Source organism: Podarcis erhardii, assembly GCF_964252035.2.
Source record: "Podarcis erhardii genome assembly, chromosome: 1".
Taxonomy (NCBI): Eukaryota; Metazoa; Chordata; class Lepidosauria; order Squamata; family Lacertidae; genus Podarcis; species Podarcis erhardii.
This window is the reverse complement of record NC_138497.1, coordinates 8,986,994-9,011,000: the sequence shown is the minus strand read 5'-3', so window position 1 is coordinate 9,011,000 and position 24,007 is coordinate 8,986,994. Positions and strand designations below refer to the sequence as shown.

The following is a 24,007-nucleotide window of genomic DNA, read 5'->3' as shown; positions in this document are numbered from 1 at the left end:
AGGATCTTAGTAATGGAAAGTTGAGGGTTTTTGTTTTGAAGAGCTGGGCTAGTCCCACAGGGTTGGATCCAGACCTGCTGTTCCATGAAATGAAGAGCTCCCTTTCATTTGCAGAAGTGAGTTGGGTCCAGTGGAGGATCCTACTCAACAAACTGGACACTCCAATGGGGAGACAGTGGGAAGAAATTTCCATCAATTACCCCCCCCCGGCCCCATGCGGCCCCACACACTCTATTGTAGTTTTTTTGTGGCATACCAGAATGCCAATGGGGGGGGGGAGGTGAAGATCACCTCTATCTTTTTCTGCCTGCAGGAGCATACAGTGTATGGAACTGAACTCTGTGCAACTCCAGATCCAACTCGTATTTTTTGGAATAAACTTTTCAAATATGTAGTTTATATTGCAAGTTGCAGGTCGGATTAGTATTATTTACTACACAATTACAGCTGAAATTGTTTGACACTGATATAAAATAGATTAGAACAGACAGCAGAATTCAGAACTGCCGTATTTTTTTTTTCTAAACTAGTCACCAACATAGCTCCTTCGCAAAAAGAAACAAAATTGAATGGTGAAATGTAGTATTTTTCCTAGTACGTTGGGTCAAAAGTACAAGCTCTTAAGCCTGGTCGGGCTGTAAATTAAAATGTGTCCAATCTTCTCACGTGATTTACACCATTTCAGTAGCCATATAATGGTACTACTGTTTTCAGCTACCATTTTTTAAATTTCAATTTGATCTGTACAATGCAAAATTGCTTACAGACAGGCCTGTGCACAGCTTTTCTGAGGCCTGGGGCTGAAGTCTTGTTAGAATAAAGTTATAAACTCAAACAAAAAAGCAGTCAGTCCCTGGTGGGGGCCCCTGGCCAGCTTAGCTCTTACCCAGGGTCTCCCTCCCCCCCGCCCCGCCGCCGCCTTTGCATGGGCCTGCTTACAGATCTTCATTATACAGGTCCATTTTAAAATTATAATTCAAATTCCAAAAACACTAACTTAGGGCATTTTAGGGAGATTGCAGTAACAGATTATTAAGCACATTTTGAATTATTCAACAGTTACATAGTCAGTTCTATTTTCCCGTGAATTTATTCAACCAAGTAGTTCCGTTAGCGCAAGAACTGTGCAATAGAACTAGCCCCCGTGTCCCCTTCACAGCATGTTCACCTCAACCCTCCAAAACAGTTTGGGAGTCAGTACAGAGGGAGGAGTAGGGGGAAGTTCTTTTGTGCAATCAGAAAATCTTACATATACGGAACTACTTTGTTGGATGTTGCACATAACCAGAAGACACTGGGTTGTAATCCAAAACTGTATCAGAGGAAGGAAACTTGTGCCACGGATCATTCCCTCCCGCCCAAGAGCCTCAACTTGAAGGCTGGAGGACCTATCAAATTTTGCAGGCTGTGTCGTGTCCAGGGCAGCAGTATTTGAGGAAGGGGGGAATTGCCCGAAAGCTGATTCCTTTCACTGCAGCTCCAGATACAGTCTATCAAAGAGGCTTTCTGGGGGAAGAGGGTACAAGGGGCTGCAGGGGGGAAGAGGTAAAGAAAAAGATACAACTACAGTGGTGCCCCGCAAGACGAACGCCTCGCAAGACGGAAAACCCGCTAGAAGAAAGGGTTTTCCGTTTTGGAGGCGCTTCGCTAAACAAATTTCTCTATGGGGTTGCTTCGCAAGACAAAAAAATCTTGCAAGTTCCCACGGTTTTTTTTCATTCCCCCCCCTTTCCTAAGCCGCTAAGCCGCTTATCAGCTGTTCCGCTGATAAGCCGCTTAACAGCTGATCGCTAAAAGCCGCTAGACCGCTAATAGCGCTAATCCACTAAGCTGTCAATGGGCTTGCTTCGCAAGACGAAAAAACCGCTAGATGAAGAGAATCGCGGAACGGATTCTTTTCATCTTACGAGGCACCACTGTATAGAGTTGGCAGGAGACTCAAAGTTAGTTTATTCAACACTGATACCGGAAACCCATTACCAGAGAACAATGGGACATGTTGCCTTCCACTCCCAGCACACTGAATAGAAACAGGCATGTCTGAAACTTTGACAGCTTCCAGTTCAGAACCGGTCCCAAGAATGCCTAAACTGATCTTTGACACACCTCAGTTTTTAAAAGTAGGATAGGGAAATAATGCAAGAAAGCATAAATGACAACACTGTATTAACTGGCAGCTCCCTTTAAGACTGATCTTGTGGCAAATCCCCAAACTGCTTTTTGAACTCAGGAAAATTCAAATAGCAATTCAAGAGTTCCAAAGGGGACTAAACAGAAAATCTTCAAAATGCTGAGGTATATTCACACTGCCCTTTGGATCGCAGCTATGGCATCTATTCACAAATTAAAGTCTAGCTAATTCCACTTACCCAAAGAAAGAACTGTAAGGTCAAGTTTCAATTATAAACATGGATTTTGTTACACACACACACTCATCAGTGAAATGGTTTCAGTCATATGGGATGATATCAAAATAAGCTTATGCATACAAAGTGCTTCCACACTTATAGATGAGGACAGATGATTTTCCTTTCTTGCTGTAGCTCCTCCTATCTATCAAATACTGCTTGGATGCCCAAACCTTCCTAAGCAACTTTTCAGGAGGGGCAAAGAGCTGCAGTAGAACAAGCCTTTTTTTGCAAAATTCTGGTGCAGTTTTGCCACACTTTACTTTGGTTCCCAAGGATGAAAAAGTGTGGACAAACAAGAAAACACAAGTATTATTTTCTAATGCCTCTTCTCATTTAATCTATTAAATATTGATGAACATCTTACTAGGTCATTACAAACGTTAACATTCCTTGCCCCAAGTTACCTTCTGAATACTACATATGCCACAATTTGTAACATTCATGGAAAGTGACTCCAAAACATGAATATCAGTGGCCACTAACTGCAATTCTCCCAGTGTAAAGAGAATGTGCTATAATAGGAGCATAATAAAATTACATCACTACCACTACTGAGGATTTGAATAAAACTTTCAAGAGTTCAAAGTGCTTAACATTCATAATCTTGCTGTATTTCTTACAACCACCCCAAAATATTGTTCAATATTATGATCCCTCTAGTTAAAATGTAAGGGAAAGGGGGTCAAGAGTAGTAAGTTCATGGCCAAAATGAGATTGAATCAGAGACTTCCTAATATGTAGCTCAGTCTCTTAGGTACTACATGACACCAACTCTCAGTAAACAAGCCACTGAATCAATTCAAGATGACAAAATATTAAATAAACAACATTTATGTTCAGGACAATTAAGCGTCTACAGAATAAAAAAATAAAGTGCAAGAGATTTTTTAAAACTCATTCATTAATATGGCAGGCGTAAAAATATTTCATGTTAGTGCATGGGACTTATGACTTCAGAGCCTTTAAGGTGTAATCACCTTATGTTTAGGTCCATTACACTATATTATTATTATTATTATTATTATTATTATTATTATTATTATTATTACCACCACCACCACCACCATAATCAAATTTATTGGTCACTTTTTTGCCACAGGCACTCAGCAAATTCAGTTTTTTTAAATCTAATTTTTACTTAACTCAACATTCACAATAAAAAGGTTTCTTTATTTTGGAAATAAACATATATTACAACTTATAGTTTCAATACATACTTACTAAGTCCTGTTGAACATACTGGAACATCTAAGGAAACATGCACAGGATTGCACTGCACATGTTCAAAGGCACTATAATACAGTGTGAAACACCTTTCAAATTCATGCTTTAAACCAGAAACAGTTTTGAACCATATGGCACAAAATTATATGAAACGCAAAATACCAGATTAAATTATCTATGACAGTACTGATTTCAAATTTACTATTACACAAGCATAACAGATATTAATAAACTATTAATTTAAATTTGATCGTATTATTATGGCTAACTGTCTTCTCAGCAACCAGGATCAAAACTTGCTTGCAGTCTAGAATTATTGCTGGCAAAATAAATGTTATACTCAAATCTTTCTCCAGTGTAAGAAGAATTGTCAAGGACACCTATTTTGACAGGACATACTACACATATCCAAAAAGGCAAGAAAAGTACCTTTTTGAGAGGTGTAATGCTGAATGGCACTTAAGAATTTAAGAAAATGCTCATAGATGTTTAGGACTTAGCTGTTGGGCATTTGTTTAGAAATAAAATTACTTATTTTTTTTTAAAAGAGCCACCTTCTACTCTGCTTTCCAGGAACTTGTCCAGCTCTGCTTCTCTCTTCACTGCCTCTGGTAATACCTTTGGTGCATTTGGGAAACAGATCAATATCACACTCATGTTGTCTCGGCTTCCCTGGAGTGGGAGGGGTGGAGAAAAAGAAAAGAGTTTGATGAAGTTCTATTTTCCAGCATAATATTCACACAAGTCTGACAACTTTCTTTACATTAATACAAGAAAATGCTAGTAATCATAACTTTCACCAATTTCTCACTCCAACACTGAACGTAAGCAAGTATCCATTTGCTTCTATAACTCTTGTTCAACAAAGTCACTTTGTTCAAAGCTTACATGAGTTATTCTGGCTCCCCTTTTGGCAACATACAGATTGTAACTGCAATACTAGTAACACAACAAAGCACACTGAGTGATAATATTAAAGGCATAGCCTCCAACTTCTTGCATACTTTTTATGAAAGTGAAGGTTAAGGAAACAAAAGAGGAATGGGTAGTTTAGCTAAGCTACAAAATTGGCCTAAACTAGATACAACAGCTGTTGCATGTATCTTTCTTTTGACCTGCTCCCACCAAACCTCCATGATACTAATTTTAAGAAAAGTGTGGTGGTGGAGAAATATTAGTAAGTAAAGTTAGAGCTGATGTCCAATTTGGCTATGTGAGATTATTAGCTTAAAATAATTTACCAATGCACATGTTTTTCTGCAAAGAATGTGGAAAGCTGCCTTATATAATCAGATGACTGGTCCATCTCGCCTAGTATTGTTCACACTGACTGGCAGCAGCTTTCCAGGTTTTCAGACAGGAGTCTTTTCCAGCCGTACCTGGAGATGCTGAAGATTGAACCTTTGGATTGCAACATGTTAACTGCCAATGAGCTACAGTCTCTTCCCTACATACAAAATCCAGCAACCTAGTAGCAAAGCAAGTTAGATATAAGCATGTGTGTTCAATATTGGTCCCAGAGAGTCAAAAGCCAGCTAAAATTGTGAATGACAAGGTACCACTTTCAACACCAGCTGTATCCATTGTTTGCCAACACTACAACTAATCATACACATTTCAATATATCCCACATAAAACGTCTGGCTACCTTATACAAGCAGGTGTCGACTATCTCATTGCAAACTCTTTCAAGGTCATCAGTGACTTCAAGCCTTGATCTGACAAATTCACACAGCTCTTCATTTCCCATAACATCCCAGATGCCATCACAGGCCAGTATGATGAACTGATCATCATCTTCTGATCTCTCAATTTCATAAACCTCAGGCTCAGGTGAGACAAGCTGCTCTGTAGGGCCTTTCCCATGGACGCATTTGTAATCAAAGTCTCCAAGTGCTCTAGACACAGCGAGGGAGCCATTCACGCGCTGAATCATGACTGAACCACCTGCATTCTGTATACGTTCCTTCTCCAGTGGATTATTTGGTTTGTGATCTTGCGTAAAGAAATAAACCTTTCTGTTTCTACAAAGTAATCCTCTAGAATCTCCACAGTTGATAAAATAAGTGTGCTGAGGAGAAATGAGGACTCCCACAGCTGTTGACCCGCTTCTGTCCGCACCATGCTTCTTCTCAGAAAGTAGCCTCATTTGTTCATCAATTTGCAGAAAACCTGTTCTGATTCCTGTCTTTACACTCTCCACGGATGGCGAAGCTCCACGGCCTTTAAAATCATGATTGCTTGTGATGTGATCTAATAAATGCTCACAGCAGTATTTGGCAACTTGGGATCCAGCGTGTCCATCATACACAGCAAAAAAAGACCACCCGTCAAGTCCATTTGGTAAGCCAATTACAGCTGTATGCGCATCCTCCATCTCAACTCGCCAACCTTGCATGCTACTTAGCCCATAACGTAGTCCATTGCCCTGCCCTTGGGCATTGTGCTTCTCCATCTTTGGCTTATCTAAAAATGCTCCCATGATGTCTTGTCCTTTAAGATCTGCAGAGACAAAAAGATCTGCTGTTAAGCTATTTTTAAGACAGTTAGCAGTTTAATCATATGCTGAACGAACATGTTGCTTAAAGAAAACACGAACCTGAACTGCAGTGCTTACTGTACAAAACAGACAGAATATGTTTAATTAACGGGCAGCTGAACTGTTCAGCTTGTGGCTTTGTGAACTTCACTCTTGGGAATAGTTTGTGTATTATTATAAATATTTAAATTGTTACTATGCAAGAGAATGGCTTGCGCTTTATTAATGTGGCTTTTATCAAAACATCTGCAGTAAGTGTAAATAAATCAAACCACAGCTCAGACTCTTAAGAAATAAACAAAGCTCAGTGGATTCTTGGTTGCACTGTACAGTAATATTTTCAGTCACCCATTTGTATACCAACACACCAAACCCAGATTTAACTAGATCCATCTTGTCATGCACTTGGCCAGTAACCGTCATGGAAGCTACCTGGAATGGAACATCCCCAACTGGAAAGCAAAGTGTGTGTGTGTGTGTGTGTGTGTGTGTGTGTGTGTGTGTGTAGTGGTGATGGTGACTATACTGGACCAAAATCAATTTCAAGACTGTTACATTTTGCCCTGTTCCGAGATTTTTAATGAAAAGCATGCTATAAGACCCCTAAATAAATGAATACATCCATTTATTGCCCATCTATGGTGTAAAGTAATCAGTAAATACTGGGAAATCTACATAAATAATTTTCTCTTATCTTTCAGTGAGTAGATTTCAAGGCTGCTTGTCAATATCCTTCTTAAACTGTGGTACCTGGAACTGGACCAAGGCAGAATAGAGTGGTACTATTACCACCCTTGATCTGGACACTATATTTTCTGTTGATGCAACCTAGAATAGCATTAGCCTTTATTGCTGCTGCTTCACACTGTTGACTTATGTTGAACTTGTGGGTTACTAAGAACCCCTAGATCCTTTTCACATGTAAGCTAGGTATCCCTCGTCTTCTATTTGTGCAGCTGGTTATTCCTGCCTAATTTGTACTGCTACATCAACAACTGATGTGCTCCAATGGGAAAATAAGAGGAGAAAATTGACTGAACTGGGCTATGGACATAGTTGTGACAGAAGACTGTAAATCATACTTGCATCTGCTTAGCATCATTAATTTTTAGGTTTTTGTGGGTTTTGTTTGAAAGAGCACAGCTTGTACTAATCACAACAGGTAGATGGTAATGGCACACTGTTCCAGTATATCATACATCTTTAAGTGATGTTTTTCTTCGTAGATTCTCATTGTTTATTCTACCTGAATCCATTTTAGAAACAAAATCTGTATTCATGCCATAGTTACTGAAGATGAATAGTTATTGAAGAAGTTTTCCAAAGAAATCTTACATCTATTTAAAAAAGAATATATCTTATTCTTAACACATAAAGAAGTCTTTAAGCAATCATACAAATTCCACATTATATACAACACCCTAAAGTGCTATAGTGAAATAAAAGTATCCAACTATATTTCAGTCATCTGCAAATGGGGATGTGCATACAATTTCAACTAACAACTGTACTGGATTGCTTTGAAACCTCTAACATATTCTGAGTAAAGTTCACACCTTTTAGAAAAGTAAGTGTTTCGTACAAGATGGCAAAATCTGTAGCTCTCCCCTCAGAAAAAAAACAACCCTGAATGCAATGCATCATATATTCAATCAACCAGGCCGCCAAACATCTGCAAAGCCACAATATACAGTACGCTGCATTCAGCCTTAAGATCATATGTTGTGCATGCCTGGCATGGCATGGTCTCCCACACAGTGAAATATGAATGATCTTCGGATTTAACCATTCTATATAGATTCCAGGCCAGTTGTCTACATAATTAGGAAGTAACCCTGCTTGCTGGACAGAGGTAAGAACCAGAGGAATAATTGGCCACAGACCTGGGTTTGGGGATGAGAACATAGAAGAGCCCTGCTGGAGCAGAGCAAAGGCCTGTCTAGTCCAGCATCCTATTCTCACAGTGGCTAACCAGCTGTGTATGTAAAGCCTTATTTGCAACAGGAAACACTGGCTGTAGCACAGTGAGGGTAATTAAGGGACACCATTGTCATAAAGATGGAAGAACAGGAAATAGAAGAGAGAGATGAAGCAGAAATCTCTGGGGACAACAGGTTTAGACAGGGGAACGAACAAGTACCAGAGCAGGAAATGCTGCCTGAATATGCTGTTTCATGTGTCTTTTTTATTATTATTCCTGTGTTAGATCTCAGAGTGATTCTATTTGAAGAATCTTTTGTAAGCAGCTTTGGAGAGCTTCTCAGCGCTATAAAGCAGGATGTAACTATTCTGAATAATGAATATATAATACCAGGGAAATACATATGATTCTTAAGACCTGAATTTATCTATTCTGAATTGTGGAGCAAAAAAAGTATGTAATTGCTCACAGACTGTTGAAGAAATAATAATAATAATAATAATAATAATAATAATAATAATAATACCCCACCCATCTGGCTGGGTAAAAGATTTTTGATAGGTTCTTATCAAGACCCCTTTCTTTTATACCCCTCTGCTTTTTAAGGAGTCAGCAAACATATTTTAATCCCTAAGAACCAAGCCTAGACAAGGCTGATAAAGCACCAGAAATTGCAGAATTTTGGAGATGCACAAGCCACCAAGCCTAGCACTTCACTGTTCAGAGACAAGACTGCAACTTCCAAGCAAAGCATTCACTCAATATTCCCTCATATCAACTCTTTCTCATACCCAAGATTGAAACATGGCTCCATAACTAGATCTTGTATATCGTGATAGCCAGGAACATGAGCTGTGAACAGTCTCAGCTGAATTATCACCTACCTTAGAAAAGTTTTAAGCATTACCAAAATATGAGAAGAGCAGTGAATACTTGAAAGAAACCATATAAACATTCATATAACCACAGAGCACAAAGGGAAATCTTATAAAAATATGCCTCAATCCCCTATTAGCTAATATATTTATCTGTATTTTAGGTAAACAAATATGTTGAAACTGTCATTGCATTGCCGTTCACTTCCTTCCCAAAAGTCTAAAGAGGTTATCATATGAATGCAATTCCTCCAAATATAAGGGCTGGGATGCAGGTCAAATAATACATGAATGCATACTTGGCAGTCTCTTTTTATATCATCATGGGATTATTCAATAATGAAGGCCTTGTACTTCACAGACCTGCAAGACCCAGGGAGAAAGTCAGGTCTGTGCATACACAAGCCCACACACTCCTCATTTTGCAACAGGCACCCTGCAATTCTTGGGTGAATCTGCTCTGCTCCTCTGCCCCAAATCACTTAGATGTCCTAGTTTCTCCTATGGGTTACACACTGTACTTACATGAGGTTCAAGTGGAAACGAGGCAAACACATAAACGGCCAACACAATGGCACAATTCACTTGTTTCCAGGAGTCACAACTGCAACCAAGTCCACTGCATATATTTTAAGAAAGAGGGGCTTCCATCTGACCTGGTATGGTGTTCCAGAAAAGAATGATGTCATCTAGAGATTTATTTATTTGCAGGATTTTCTGTAACACTTCAATAAATGTTTCTAGTTTACAGGAGATGAGTTAGTTGCTGCACTCCTCAGGGTGGCTATTCTCCAGTCTTGGGGCCAAAAATATTTGAATTAGCAAACTATGGTTTACACTTGCCATGCAAACGAAGTGTGTAAACAAGAATCTGACCTGGTCTGCTGGGCAAACAAACCACACCTTGCTGTTCAGATTTAACAGAAAGCTATGATTTCCCACAAACCAAGACGCAGCAAATGAAGTGGAACATTGAGGAATATACGTTTGTGTGAGCAGAGGACCAGTTCCAATTAACACAAGGCTAGGGAATCTTTCCTCCTGGGACGGCTGCATCCGTTCAGGCATAAAATGTGTCAGGGGCCACATACCAGTGATGAAAGGGAGTGCCACTCCGCAGCCACACGCCCCATTCCATCAAGTCATGCTCACATGCAAGCACACCCATTCATTCATTCATTCTCTTTCACACATACCATCTATTCAATTCACACATAAGCCCCTCACTACAATTTGCACTGAGAAATAGGCTCCTATTCGTTCCAATGGATTCTCTCCCCCCCCCCCAACAAGCAGGGGGTTGATCCAGATATAAAGCCTTGCTGGGGGAGTGTAAGAGGGACTTTTATCTTTTGCCCCTTACTATGTCACAATGTAATCCAACATGGTCCCAACATTCACTCCAATGGATCATTTCTTGACAAAGCAAACAGCAAATACCAATCCTGATTAAAGCCACATCAAGGTGCATAGAGTTAAAGCCCCACTACATCCCCATGCCAGAGTCCCAATCCAAATTGGCCCACTGTGCTCAGTATTTGCTACTTTTTTGTTGCTGGTTGAGGATGAAAAGAGAGCAGTAGGGATCTCAAGGAGCGGAACCACTGTCAGGCACTATACATACTGTCTCCACAGTATATTGCTTTTTACCTTCAACAATATTTTTTCATATTTTATCATAGGTTTTTGAACTTTGTGTATCTAACAGATTGTATAGTAGTGATCCTCCTACTATCATGTTTTGTTATATATTGGGGTCAGTTATTCTGCATGTAAGTTAGTCTGAATATTATATATTATCACCAGCTAAACCAGAGCGGCTCAACTTTTCAAACCAAGTGGTTGCAAGAGTACTTCGGCATGGAACCTGGAGGCTGCACACAACTTGTTTTTTTGGGGGGGCAGGCTGAAATCTGACGTCCCCCCCAAGCCCTCACGCTGCCTTCCGAAGTTCCGAAGTGTAGATACAAGAAATGCCGTTCTTTGGGAATGATGTGCAAGGCTCTGGCAGGTTCTTAGAGCCCTCCAACCTCCTTCCAAAAGCTGGAAAAGTGCGAACTAGGCTTTGGAGAGGTAGGACGACTCTAGGACCCTGTCAAAGCTTCCATGCCTCCTTCTCAAAGCCCAGCACCTCACTTACCCACAAGGCTTTGGGATAACAACACAGGGGCTGGGGGTCAAATGTTGTTGAGGGCCATCAAAAAGGCCTTGAGGGCTGCATGTGGACCTTGGGCCATGAGTTGAACCAACCATGGCTAAACTATGACTGTTGCCTACTGCCTGCCCATAGGCAACCACCATATTACTCTTAATATTTCGAGTATATGTGGAATAGTACCAGAGTATATGGGGGGTTGCAGACAGATTGCTTGCCTTAGGGGGCTTACATTAAAAATATTTATTGTGGGGAAGATAGCAAAGGAATGGAAAAGAGAGACAAGTTTCAGAAGGGATGATGCGAACAATGGAGTTATTCAGTATTTTTAAGACTCAAAAGGGTTTATAAACTTATCTTGATACATGTTGCAAGAAAATTCTGTGATGATTTCAGAGTGTTTATATGGATTGTTTGTATTTGTATATAATGATATTCATTACTTTAGTATTTTATATAAGTAGGCGGTAAAGTTAAAACTGCTTTCACGAAATTAGTCATTAAACAAGAACTTGTAATTATAGGCAAGGAATGTTTGACCTGTGTAGCGAGGTGGGCTAATCTTTTATGTGCAGACTAGTAACTTTTTTGCCAAGGTGATTTGCAAGGCTAGGGTAAGTCAAAGGCATCATACTATCCACAAGTCACCGATAGTTTCTGCTCAACTTGACCAAACAGAAATGATATATTAAAGTGCATCACCTCTAATTATCATTAGTACTATCATGAAAATGCATCTCATTCTACTGTTGTGGTAGCAAGGTGGACTAAGTGCTTTGGGTCTATGTTCTCAGATCAAAGAACTCCTGTTCCACATATCAGAATAATACTGACTTTCCCAGCAGTTGCCTTTCAGCTAAGAAGTGTACACCAAGTTCTTCACAAGAAAGTGCACATGTACCCTTCCAAAACAATTTACTGCTTATTTCTGGGTAAACGCCAAACAAGTGGGTACATGACATGAATGAGAAATACTTTCTGGATATACAGCAGTGAGAAAAGCTTTCAAAGTAGCAGAGTCTGTTTTCAGAAACCATGTTTCCCCCATGACAAACCACATAACGTTTCCAAAGTTAACATCTGTTTGTTTATGACAACAGTTCACATGCTCTTTTAATGTAGTGCTAATTATGTCAGCGCTCAGCATTTCGACTCATACACAAATCTCCAGAAATTATTCCAGAGAGCAGGCCTCTTGAATACAGAAAAATAACCATGTTTTGCTAATTTATGAGCACTCTCATGATGTGTGATGAGATATGGGGCTACTTGTGTGTGAGCGCTTACACTCTCAGAGTCTTGTAATCAGTTTCAAAACTGTCCCTCTCCGCGCAGCCATCGGTGCATGGCTGCCTTAATCGCTGGCAGAATCCGTCAGTGGGCGTTTCCGCAATTTCCTCCAACATAAGAGTTCTTTGACAGACACTCTACGCCTTGATTTTCTACGTGACAGCTTCTTGCGCAAAGTAGGCGTCCCAAGGGGAGGTCCTGAGCTCTCCCCGCTGTTCTCACTGGAAGCGTCTCGGAGCCGTTCCTCCGACTCTGTTTCCGCTGAAACTCTCCCTCTCCCCCTGCTGGTTCCCTCCTCAGCATCCGAGGGTCTCCTAGCATCCTGGAGCCCCTCCACCACTTGGAGCTCCGATGGCAGTTCCCTGACATCCACCTCCCCTCCAGGACCCCCCCCACCCCCGTTCTCCCCCTTTCTCTGGGTGGTGAAGCTGGGAACCCCCGGAAAGAATCTCCCCCATCTTCGGATGACTCGAAAACTGCTCTCCACCTACTACTATCCCTTCTTCCCGAATAATCTTCCCCATCTGATTCTTCTTCCTCTTCCTGTCCTGATTCCGGGAACCCCTCAAACTCCTCTTCCTCGTCAGTGGTGCCGAATTGCTCCTCCCAGAACCTAGCTACGGGCTGGGGCCTCCTTGGGAACCTGCGGTGAAACTCTCCTACAATAACCTCATCCTGGACGGTTTCTGCGGGTACCCAAGCATTCTCCGACTCTGGTTCCCCTTCCCATGCCACTAAGTACTCCACCTGTGTACCCTTCCACCGAGAGTCAAGTATTTCTGCTACATGACTGCTGCACTCCCTCTCTTCTACTTGTGGTGCCGCGGGAACTTCCCCTTCTCTTCCCGCCCTTCCCTGTGTGGTGACAGTAATGACCTATGAAATACTGGATGTAGTTTCATGTTGTCTGGCAGCCTGAGCCTGATAGCCACTGGATTGACCTGTTGTGTAACTTCGAAGGGTCCCAGTCGCCTTGGCCTTAGTTTCTTGCAACCTCCCTTGAATGGTAACCCTTGTGTTGACAACCACACCCGGTCCCCCACCCTTATAGTCTCTCCTTCCCTTCTGCTCCTATCTGCCTGCCTCTTGTATTCTTCCTTAGCCCTATCTAAATTCAATTTCAGCTGTTGATGTATTGCTTCCATTTCTTCCACAAAATGTTCCGCCGCCGGTACGCTCCATCTGTCCTCCCCTTCCCCGGGAAAGGCCTTAGGGTGACACCCATAATTGGCCATGAATGGACTCATGCCCGTGGACACATTTTCTGCGTTATTGTAGGCGAACTCGGCCAGGGCTAATTTCTCTACCCAATAATTCTCTCGGTCATTTACATAACACCTCAGATATTGTTGCAAAAATACTGTTTGCCCTTTCCGCCTGCCCATTGGTTTCTGGGTGCCTGGCAGTCGAGAAATTGACCTCCACGTGCAGTAGGCTCATGAGCTTCCTCCAGAACCGGGACGTAAATTGTTTTCCTCTATCAGAGACTACCCTCAAGGGGGCGCCATGCAACCTAAAAATGTGTTTTACAAACAACCTGGTGGTTTCTTCCGCCGTTACCGCATGTGAGCAAGCTATAAAGTGGCACATCTTGGTTAACAAGTCCACTACTACCATGACCGCCGTCTTACCCTTGGATTTGGGCAAATCCGTCATAAAATCGATGGACACTGCCTGCCATGGCCGTTCTGGTGTGGGTAATGGTTCCAGCAACCCCGCCGGTGCCGCCCTCTCCCTTTTGGCTCTCTGGCAGCGGTCACACCCCCTTATATATTCTCGTACATCTTCCCTCACCTTTGGCCACCAGAACTGCCTGGTGACTAACAACATCGTCTTGTGTTGCCCAAAGTGCCCAGTGGTGGGGCTGTCGTGCAGTTGTTTGAGTACCCTACTCCTCAATTCCCCCTCTGGTATGTACAAAGCCCCCTTGTAGTACAGTGCCCCGTTTCTTTCCTCAAACCCCCTGGGGTTCTCCCCTGCTCTCCGGAGCTCTCTGAGCTTATTTTGGGCGTATTCATTGCTCTCAGTCCCCTCTACCAGTTCTCGTTGTCCCACCAGTGCTGCCCCACACACCCAGTGGTCCTCGGGTATCACATGTCTTTCTTCCGGCGCTCCCTCCCCCTCCATATATTCTGGTTTCCGGGAGAGAGCGTCCGCCCTTACGTTTTCTTCCCCCGGTACGTAGCGAATCTCAAAATGGAACTTGGAAAACTCCTGTGCCCATCGCACTTGTCTCTGGTTCAATACCCTGGCCGTTCTCCAATACTCCAGGTTCTTGTGGTCAGTGCACACCTGGACCTTGTGTTGCGCTCCTATTAGTAGATGCTGCCAGCGTCGAAATGCTTCATAGATGGCCAGCAGTTCCCTGTCGTATACCATGTAATTCCTTTCGGACTTATTCAACTTCCGCGAGAAGAAGGCACACGGCTCCAGTCGGAGGGATCCTTTCCCGGCTGGAGCAGCACCGCCCCTACCGCTCGGTCTGATGCATCGGTCTCCACCCTCATTGGTTTCTGCAGATCCACATGCAAGAGCTGTTCTTCCGAAGAGAACGCCTTCTTTAGGTGGTCAAACGCTTGCTGCGCCTCTTCCGTCCACACAAATTTCTTCTTACTGCTGAGGCAATCGGTGATGGGTGCCGTTAAATGGACAAAGTTTTTGATGAACTTCCGATAGAAATTTCCAAACCCCAAGAATCTCTGCACATCCTTCCTGGTTTGAGGTGTCTTCCATTCCAGTACCTCCTGTACTTTGCTCGGATCCATTGATAATCCCTGGTCTGACAAACGGTACCCCAGGAATTCCACCTCTCTTGTATGGAACTGGCACTTATCCAGTTTGACCCATAGCTGGTTTGCTTGTAACCGGCTTAGTACTTCCCGGACATCTCTGACATGCTGCTCCTCGTCCTCTGAGTAGACCAGCACGTCGTCTAAGAAGGCTACACAGTTCTTGTACAGCAAGGGTCCTAGAACGTGGTGCATGAAGGATTGAAAGCATGCTGAGCCCCCTTGTAATCCAAAGGGCATAACGAGATACTCGAAGGCCCCCAGTGGGGTGAACATGGTGGTTTTCCATTCGTCCCCTTCCCTCATTCGTATCAGGTTGTACGCCCCCCTTAGGTCCAGCTTGGTAAAAATCTTTCCCTTCCTAACCCTGGTCAAAATGTCGTCAATTCTGGGCATGGGAAAGGCTACTGGTTCCGACACTGAGTTGACGGCCCTAAAGTCCACTACAAGCCTGGGCTTATTAGTGTCTTTTTTGTCCACAAAAAACACTGGACTGCCCCCCACCGCTCTCGACTCCCTTATGAAACCTCTCTTTAGGTTTTTGTCTATGAATTCCCTTAACTCCTGCAGCTCTCTGTCCGACATGGTGTACAGTTCGCCCACTGGTAGCTGGGCTCCTGGGAGTAGGTTGATTTGACAGTCAAAGGGTCTATGAGGGGGTAGTCTATCTGCTTCCTTCTCACTGAAGACGTCACTCAGGTCGGCGTATTGCCGTGGTATTTCTCCCTTTTCCCCCACCTCCATCCCTGCCAGACTTGCCATGTCCAACCCAGGGTTTCCTCTTCCCTTGCAGTGCTCCAAGCAATGAGCTGACCCGAAAGAGACCGTCCGCTGGTGCCATCCCACTAGCGGGTCATGTAGCGCCAGCCAGCTCATTCCCAAGATGATGGGAGGTCCCGCTAGTGTGGCTACATGAAATGCAATGACTTCCACGTGCCTTGCCACCCTCATTGTCATAGGCACCGTCTGTTGGGTTACTTCTCCTCCCAGAAGTTCCCTCCCATCAATCGTCGTGACCTGCAAAGGACTCCGGACGGGGCGCGCGGGAAAGTTCATCTTTCACCGCTGGGGCTAGGCCTTCTTCAAACATTTGTATCGGGTCCGAAGCCAGGTCCCAACCCAGTTTGTGTATGAGCATGGTAAATTGCGCCCAATACTCTCGGACTGATTGATTTCCCTGTTTGCACGCCATCAACTGCCTGCGTACCACGCCCTATTCAATCTGGCTGGAAAACATCAAATCCATCGCGATAAAGAATTTCCTCAAGTCTTTCAAGGCGTCATTATTTGATGCCATCAGGGGTCGAACCCAGTCTCTAGCCCCTCCCTCGAGGTGTCCAATCACAAAAGCCACTCTCGCCTCCTCATCGGCAAAGTCATCATACTGCAGGTTCAGGGCATACTGCATCTCTGTCTTAAAGGCTTGGTAATTCCTTGGGTCCCCCCCAAATTTCAGCACCAACCCCGGTACCTTCCTTGCAATGGGGGTGGGTTTCCCCTGTGCATCCGGAGCTCTCCTTTCATCGAGCCGCGCCGTTAGCAGAGCCAGCTGGCGTTCCAAATCTCTGTTTCTCTCCTCCAGAGTTGGTCCTCCTCCAGCTCCTCCCGCTCCTCCGGCTCCTGTTGGGTTGCTCATGACGCCTTCCTTCGCACAAGTAGCGTCAGGGACTGACGGATTGCTGTGATGAGATATGGGGCTACTTGTGTGTGAGCGCTTACACTCTCAGAGTCTTGTAATCAGTTTCAAAACTGTCCCTCTCCGCGCAGCCATCGGTGCATGGCTGCCTTAATCGCTGGCAGAATCCGTCAGTGGGCGTTTCCGCAATTTCCTCCAACATAAGAGTTCTTTGACAGACACTCTACGCCTTGATTTTCTACGTGACAGCTTCCTGTGCAAAGTAGGCATCCCAAGGGGAGGTCCTGAGCTCTCCCCGCTGTTCTCACTGGAAGCGTCTCGGAGCCGTTCCTCCGACTCTGTTTCCGCTGAAACTCTCCCTCTCCCCCTGCTGGTTCCCTCCTCAGCATCCGAGGGTCTCCTAGCATCCTGGAGCCCCTCCACCACTTGGAGCTCCGATGGCAGTTCCCTGACATGATGGATAAAGTGTTGGGATACTGCCAGGGAGACAAAGGCCATCATGGCCCCCAAGCCGCCTCCGGACGTCCATCGATCTCCCGTAGACAACGCTCTATCAGCAGATAATGCACAGCGAAAAATGCACGCAGGAGAGCATTATTTACAACTTTATTCAGCGTTGGTCAGAAGAGAAAACATGACTGCCTGCTTCAATGTCTCAGGCACAGAGAGAAATGAAAGCAAAGACACAACAGAAACATCCTGTGAACAGGAATTACGCAGGCTGTGACACAAACATCCTGCTCCCTTTTAAGGTGGAACGGAAATATCCTAACATAAAGTACCCAACAAGTACCACCAATGGTACTGAAATGTATATGACAGAGACCCAAATATTTTCAGTGTTGCACACCATGCTATAAAGTGAAGTGATGACAAATTGTTATAAAGGGTATAGCAATGACTGCATGCATGCTTTCGGGAGGCACCCAACATCAAAAGAATAAATATAGCCTTCTAAAAGCATACTAAGACAGGAAAGCATAGGAATAGATTGTTAATGTCATCACAGTACAAGATCAACAGGACGTCTTAACAACTTTGTTCAAGTGCAAAAGTGTAAGTATATAACAAACACCTAGATAAGTGGCCAATAAAGTGGCAAAAGTTAGATTCTGAACTAGCTAGTAAGTTCTGGAAACTCAAATGTCAGTTGACTATCTGAAGCAAACATATATTCTGTGTATGTGGTAGTCATGTTTGTAGCCCCTGAAGGCTTGAGGCTCAGGTGGCCTTGGTGGCATGGAGTGCCTTCCATCAGCTTCAACTGGTGCCCAACTGCACCCCTATCTGAACAGGGAAAGCCTAACTTCTATCATCTATGCTCTAGTAACCTCTAGGTTAGATTACTGCAATGTGTTATACGTGGGGCTGCCTCTAATGATGGTTTGGAAACTAGGTGGTGCAAAATTCAGTGGCCAAGCTGCTCACCAGGGAAAGTCAAATTGAGCATATAACATCAATTCTGGCCCAACTGCATTGGCTGCCAATTAGTGACCATTAGTTTCTGGGCCCAATTCAGAGTGCTGGTTTTGACCTATAAAACCTTAAATGGCTGAGGACCACAATACCTCAAAGACTGCCTCTTCCCATTTGAACCAACCTGGACACTGTGATCATCATCTGAGGCCCTCCATCACGAGGTCATGAAGGTGGCAACATGAGAGCCAGCCTTTTCTGCAGTGGCTCCCTGCTTGTGGAAGCCTCTCCCCAGGGAGGCTTGCTTGGCATTTTCATTACGTATATTTAGGCACTAGGCAAAAATGCATTTTTAAATTGTAAACCACTCTGTGATCCTCAGATGAAGGGTGGCATAGAAATTTAGTGAGTAGGTAAGTAGCCTCCCTAGCCTCCAGGGGTGGGGATGGTAGAAATTAATTGATTGATTGACTGACTGACAGTCTGTGTTGGGAAACATGTCCTGATGCTCTATAGATTTTTAAAAAGCAAGGGCTCCAATGTTTTCTTCCTACCTCAAGCATGGTAAATCCAAGCCATTCACCTTAGGATAGGGGGAACTTAATGTATTCTTCCCAAAGTTCTGGTGGTTTCCTGCCTCTTAGAATGGAAGAATGGTGCTTCTTGCCCTGACATTATCATGTTCTAATACCCCTTACAGAGTCCTGCATGCTTTCCTAACGGCAGCCCCTTTCCCCCTTTGCTTACAAATAGAAGGGACTTGAATCATGAAATAACATACCTACTCCCACCAGGGCACCTAGCAAAGGAATAGAATTTAAATGTGTAGATGCAGATACCAAGGATAAACAAATGAAGAAGGCCTTCTCTTCTGGATATACGCTTCTTCAAGTTTGGATATACACTTCTTCAAGTTCTCTTCAACATTCTGGTTTTTGCTATCTGCATCATAAGGCCTGCTGTCAATTTTAGATTGTTCACCCACTGCATGGGTGGCCATCACCTAGATTTTTTTTAAATTGTATGGTCTGCAGTCGCACTCCTCTGTTCCATCAGCCTGAGCAATCTTTCAGCACATGTCCTGCAGATGTGCCTTTTAACTTCAGACTTCTATGATTGTTTTTTGTCCCAAGCATAATCTTCAACCTGCTCTGTTTCTCTAACTTGTCTTAGCTAAATTCATCTTCAGTCTTACTTCTTTTATTCTTAATTTAGTTTAGTTAATTTAGTGGGCACCGGTCCTGCCCCTGGGGCATAGGGCAGATCGGACTGAACCCAAGGGGGCGCTAAGTTGTTGTTTTTTCCTGAAAAGGGGGTGGTAGGCCAAATAAGTTTGGGAACCTCTGGTTTAGTTCTTCCAGGATTTATTTTAGCTATTATGACTGTATCATCAACATATCGTAGATCCTCTGTTAACATTAATTCCCCTTTCTGGCCAATAAAGCTTTTAAAACACATCTTTCAAGGCAAGTGTAAATTAGCTCAGGTGATAAGTTATCTCCTTGTCTTATGCCTCCTTTCAAATGTACTGGATTGGTATTTATATGGAAATGATAAGTTGCTGCTGCCTTGTCTGCTATTTCTTGTAGTAGCTGGTTGCATCTGATTATCAATTCTGCAATTTTGTAATGGCCACTGTAATGCCCAGGTTTCAATAGTATCAAAGTCTTTTTCCTAGTCAATGAATCCAACATATATAGGTATAGTCGTCACATTTTTCTATCAACATTTTCATGGTTAATAGATTATCTGCTGTAGAATATGCTGCCAAACTCAGTGTTCAAAACTCCCATTGTTCTAGGCCAGGCATAGGCAAACCTGGCCCTCCAGACGTTTTGGGACTATAACTCCCATCATCCCTGACCACTGGTCCTGTTAGATAGGGATGATGGGAGTTGTAGTCCCAAAACTTCTGGAGGGCCGAGTTTGGGGATGCCTGTTCTAAGGCACATTTTGCAACAGGGAATTTTTTTTGGGGGGGGGTCACCTTGAAACAAATATAACATTCTGATATAAAAGTGAATCACTGTGTTTTATAGTTATTGATCCAGAAAGGCATATAATACCAGTCTTTTGTGTACTTAAGTCAGTGCAACTTCACACATGTGTAACAGTTAAAATATGTGCAGCAATACTTGGATGAAAGCCAAAGCTGCTTATGTAAAAGCATGAAAACACATTTGCTGAGTTTTGCAAAGCAAACATAAAGGAGATAAAGAAGTAATATATTACTTTACCTAGCTTGGCTCAATCTTATCCAACTGAGGAAAGTTTCAGAGACTCGCAGAATTGTAGAGATGGAAGGGACCCTTATCCAATCCAACCCAATGCAGAGCAAGAACCTCAACTAAAGCATCCATGACAGATGGCCATCCAATCTATGCTTTAAAACCTCCTATGTTGATATTTGATATTTAACTAAATTGTAGGTGCTGACAAGATACCCAAATTCATTTTAATTTATACTAGCTTTTTATTGAGACAGCATTTCAATTTCAAACTGATCTTATAACCACAAGGAGGTACTTTTGTTCAAAGTTTATTAAACTAGTGTTCTCTGTTCCAAGGAAACTTTTATCTGTTCATATTTGACACCACATTTCATTTCCAAAGTATCTTCTGAATACTAGCCTTTGTAAAAATTCAGGTGCAAAGCAAAGTATAGGCTCAAGGAATCAGGAGGAATAAATGGGCTATGTGGGGAAGAAAAAAGATCAGCATTAAAGGCAAAGACCAAAGATGGAGGATGTGTCCCTAGTTTGCAATCAACGTTCAAGTGATATTTCTGATTGACTGCTTTACGGGGTCAGGGAAATCCTTTTTGGGTGAAGCAGGGCTCAAGCTGGCAAGTCTTCTCTCATGTCTGGGTTAAAGCTACAGCTACTGATTACCTTGGGATGCTCAGGTGCCCTTTAGATGTAGCAATGTGGTTAGCTACTTTCCCATGAAGTGATCCCACATGGATGGGATAATGCAACCATATACTGTAGATAGGGCTAATCATTGAGTCTTCACCACAGCACTGAATTCCAAGACCCACATGATAAGCCACACTGCCATATCATTCAGACACAGCTCCTAGATATCATGTCACCTAAAGGAGAAACAGCCCCAGATACTCTATGTAGACTTGAAATAGAGACAAAAGCTTACTAAAATTCAAAAGCAAGCACCAATTACTGAAAAGAACAAAGGCTCTGGGATCCATCTGCTTTTCACAAATGTGCTACTTAAGTTATCAGTGTTATACTGTCTTGCTTAATTTAGTATTCCAGAAACAGAAATATGAGAGGTCTGACCTTATGACTATTTTCCTAAAGAATTAGCATCACTGTACTGGCATCAAGAAACAAATGCTTTAATTCATTGGGATAATGAACATACCCAGGACATCAGGGCATGCAACTGGGTGAGAAACAATGCTCTCATCATTAACATGTTGCCTTCTAAGCGGTAGTACCGACTAAATAGGAGTACCTGATAAAACTGATGGAATGCATGGATTGAATAACAGAAGCAGGAAAATGAATTAAAATGAAATTAGATATAGGGGGAATTTAAAGGGGGATTGAGCTTTTTGAATATGCAGTTAGATAAAGAAAACTAAAATGAACCATGGAAAAAGGGGAAGGGAAGTAATGAAATGCTCTTATGTAATCTGTTGTTTGTTGTAAAAGAGAAAATGATAAATAAAATACTATTAAAAATGTTGCTTTCTAGCCATCATGGAGCCAGCTACATCAAAAGAAACCTAAGTTGTTATAGGTGTCAGTACCCATTCAGAATGGCATAACAAAGCACAAAACAGACAAACAACCCTACTTACCTCCCACACAGCACACTGCGGTGGCTACAGCAGTACACCATTATTGCAAGTCTTTACATCAATAAAACTCGATTTAAGTGGTATTTCCCCCCAAAAAAACCCTGAACTATGCAATGCATGCAACACCACCTCAAAAAGTACCCATGGCTGCCATTTCTTATGAAAGCTGCCACCCTATTTTTACCTGGAAGTCCCACTGACGTTCACCTTAGTTCATATGTATAGGTTTGCACTGTAAAGCAGGAAACATTTCTGTACTGCATTCTTTGCTGCCAAAGCTGTGTCCAAAGCAGTGAACATATAAAAATAATTAGTGTGATTACATCAGTAAAATAATTTTAAACACTATCAACAGCAATTCAAACAGTTTTAAAAAAGGATCTACAACAGCATCCATAATGTGAGCCACTGTGGTATACACCAGAGAACTGGACTTTGGTTAGAGTGTTTTAGGTTCATATCCCTACTCAGATAAGAAATTTCCTGGGTGACTTAAGTTATCTCTCAGCCTAACATATCTCATTGGCCAGATATAAGATCTTATTTATTATTTAAAGTACATTGTTTGGAATCAATATGAGGCAGCTCACAAAAGATCCAAACACAAAATGATAATATAAAAAAAATTACAAAAGAAAATATTAAGAGCTAAAACAGCAGCAGAAATAGACATCCAATCACTAGTTAGCACTAAATAGCCTTGCGAAGGTCAAAGACTCTAAACCAACCATTAAAACACCAGAGAAATGGCCAAAGACACTGCCCAAAGATAAAGATGTCAGGCCATCACACTAAAGCAAGAAGCTGCGACAAAACTGATGATGATGCCAAAGCTAGATAAGATCGTGACTATGTAAGGGCTTCTTAAAGCAACCAATGCTTTGAACTCTGTCCAGATTTAGGCAACCAATGAAGCTGAGCCAAAGTAAGAGGAAAACACTCTACGCAGCTTGCTCTTCACTGCATTCTGCAACAGCTTCCAGAATAACATTTTACAGTTTGCATGTTTAAAACTGTTTTTCAAAAATTAATTCTTTGGGATATATCCAATGAACACAGGAAGCTTCCTTATAGAGAGTCTAATCACTGGTGCATCTAGTACAGTACTATCTACAGGTGGCAGTCATTTGAAGTCTGAGAAATAAGGTCGTTGACAGATCTGCCACCTAAGCATTTTAATAGGAGAAGCCATGGACCAGATGTAGGGTCTTCTACATATGACTCATCTGCCCTACCCACAAAATAAGGCCTTTCTAAAGATTTATAATGTAGTTTCATAGCATTTAACCAACTTTGGTTTTCTAATATAAATCTATTAGAATTTTATAGAAATATAATCTCAAACCTGACAAATAATCTACTAAAATTACTGATTACTAGACTGATGAAGGTACTGAAGTAAATCTAAAATTCTGAGCTCAGTCACTAATCCCCACAAAAAGTAGAAAGTGGACTTGGTTTCCGTTCTCACCAGATTAGGAACCCAGTTCTATACTTCCTTGCTCTACTGGTCAAACTCCTTCCCTCCAATGCAGCACGATTCCCAATCTTGATACAGAACTGCTTACAGCAGGCACCCCTAACCTGCGGCCCTCCAGATGTTTTGGCCTACAACTCCCATGATCCCTAGCTAACAGGACCAGTGGTCAGGGATGATGGGAATTGTAGTCCAAAACATTTGAAGGGCCGAATGTTGGGGATGCCTGGCTTAGAGGTTAGTGGTTTCCACATTAAGGAACATTTGAACCACTTCCCTCACTTTCCTCACATCATTTGTTGAAGCTGCTATCATATATATATATTGCATTATATTAATAATTAATTTGTTTTAAGGTGTAAAAAAGGGGGAGGTGCTGCAACCGACTAACATAGTGACCCCTCTAGAACTTTTTACCATGACACATGTACACACAGATGGGTAGACT

The 24,007-nt window shown here is 42.5% G+C and overlaps 1 protein-coding gene across 3 annotated transcripts in view; it reads right to left on the bottom strand.

Annotated features, from left to right (window-relative positions):
• PPM1A (protein phosphatase, Mg2+/Mn2+ dependent 1A) overlaps window positions 1-24,007 on the bottom strand; it is a 40,245-nt gene that overhangs the window by 12,206 nt on the left and 4,032 nt on the right. For all 3 annotated transcript variants that reach the window (XM_081864466.1, XM_081864464.1, XM_081864465.1), the window contains exons 2-3: window positions 5,284-6,137; window positions 4,190-4,307 (exon numbers count right to left, since the gene is read on the bottom strand). In XM_081864466.1, coding sequence (XP_081720592.1) covers window positions 4,190-4,307; window positions 5,284-6,117 — 952 coding nt within the window. In that variant the 5' untranslated portion in view covers window positions 6,118-6,137. The remainder of the gene's footprint in view (window positions 1-4,189; window positions 4,308-5,283; window positions 6,138-24,007) is intronic.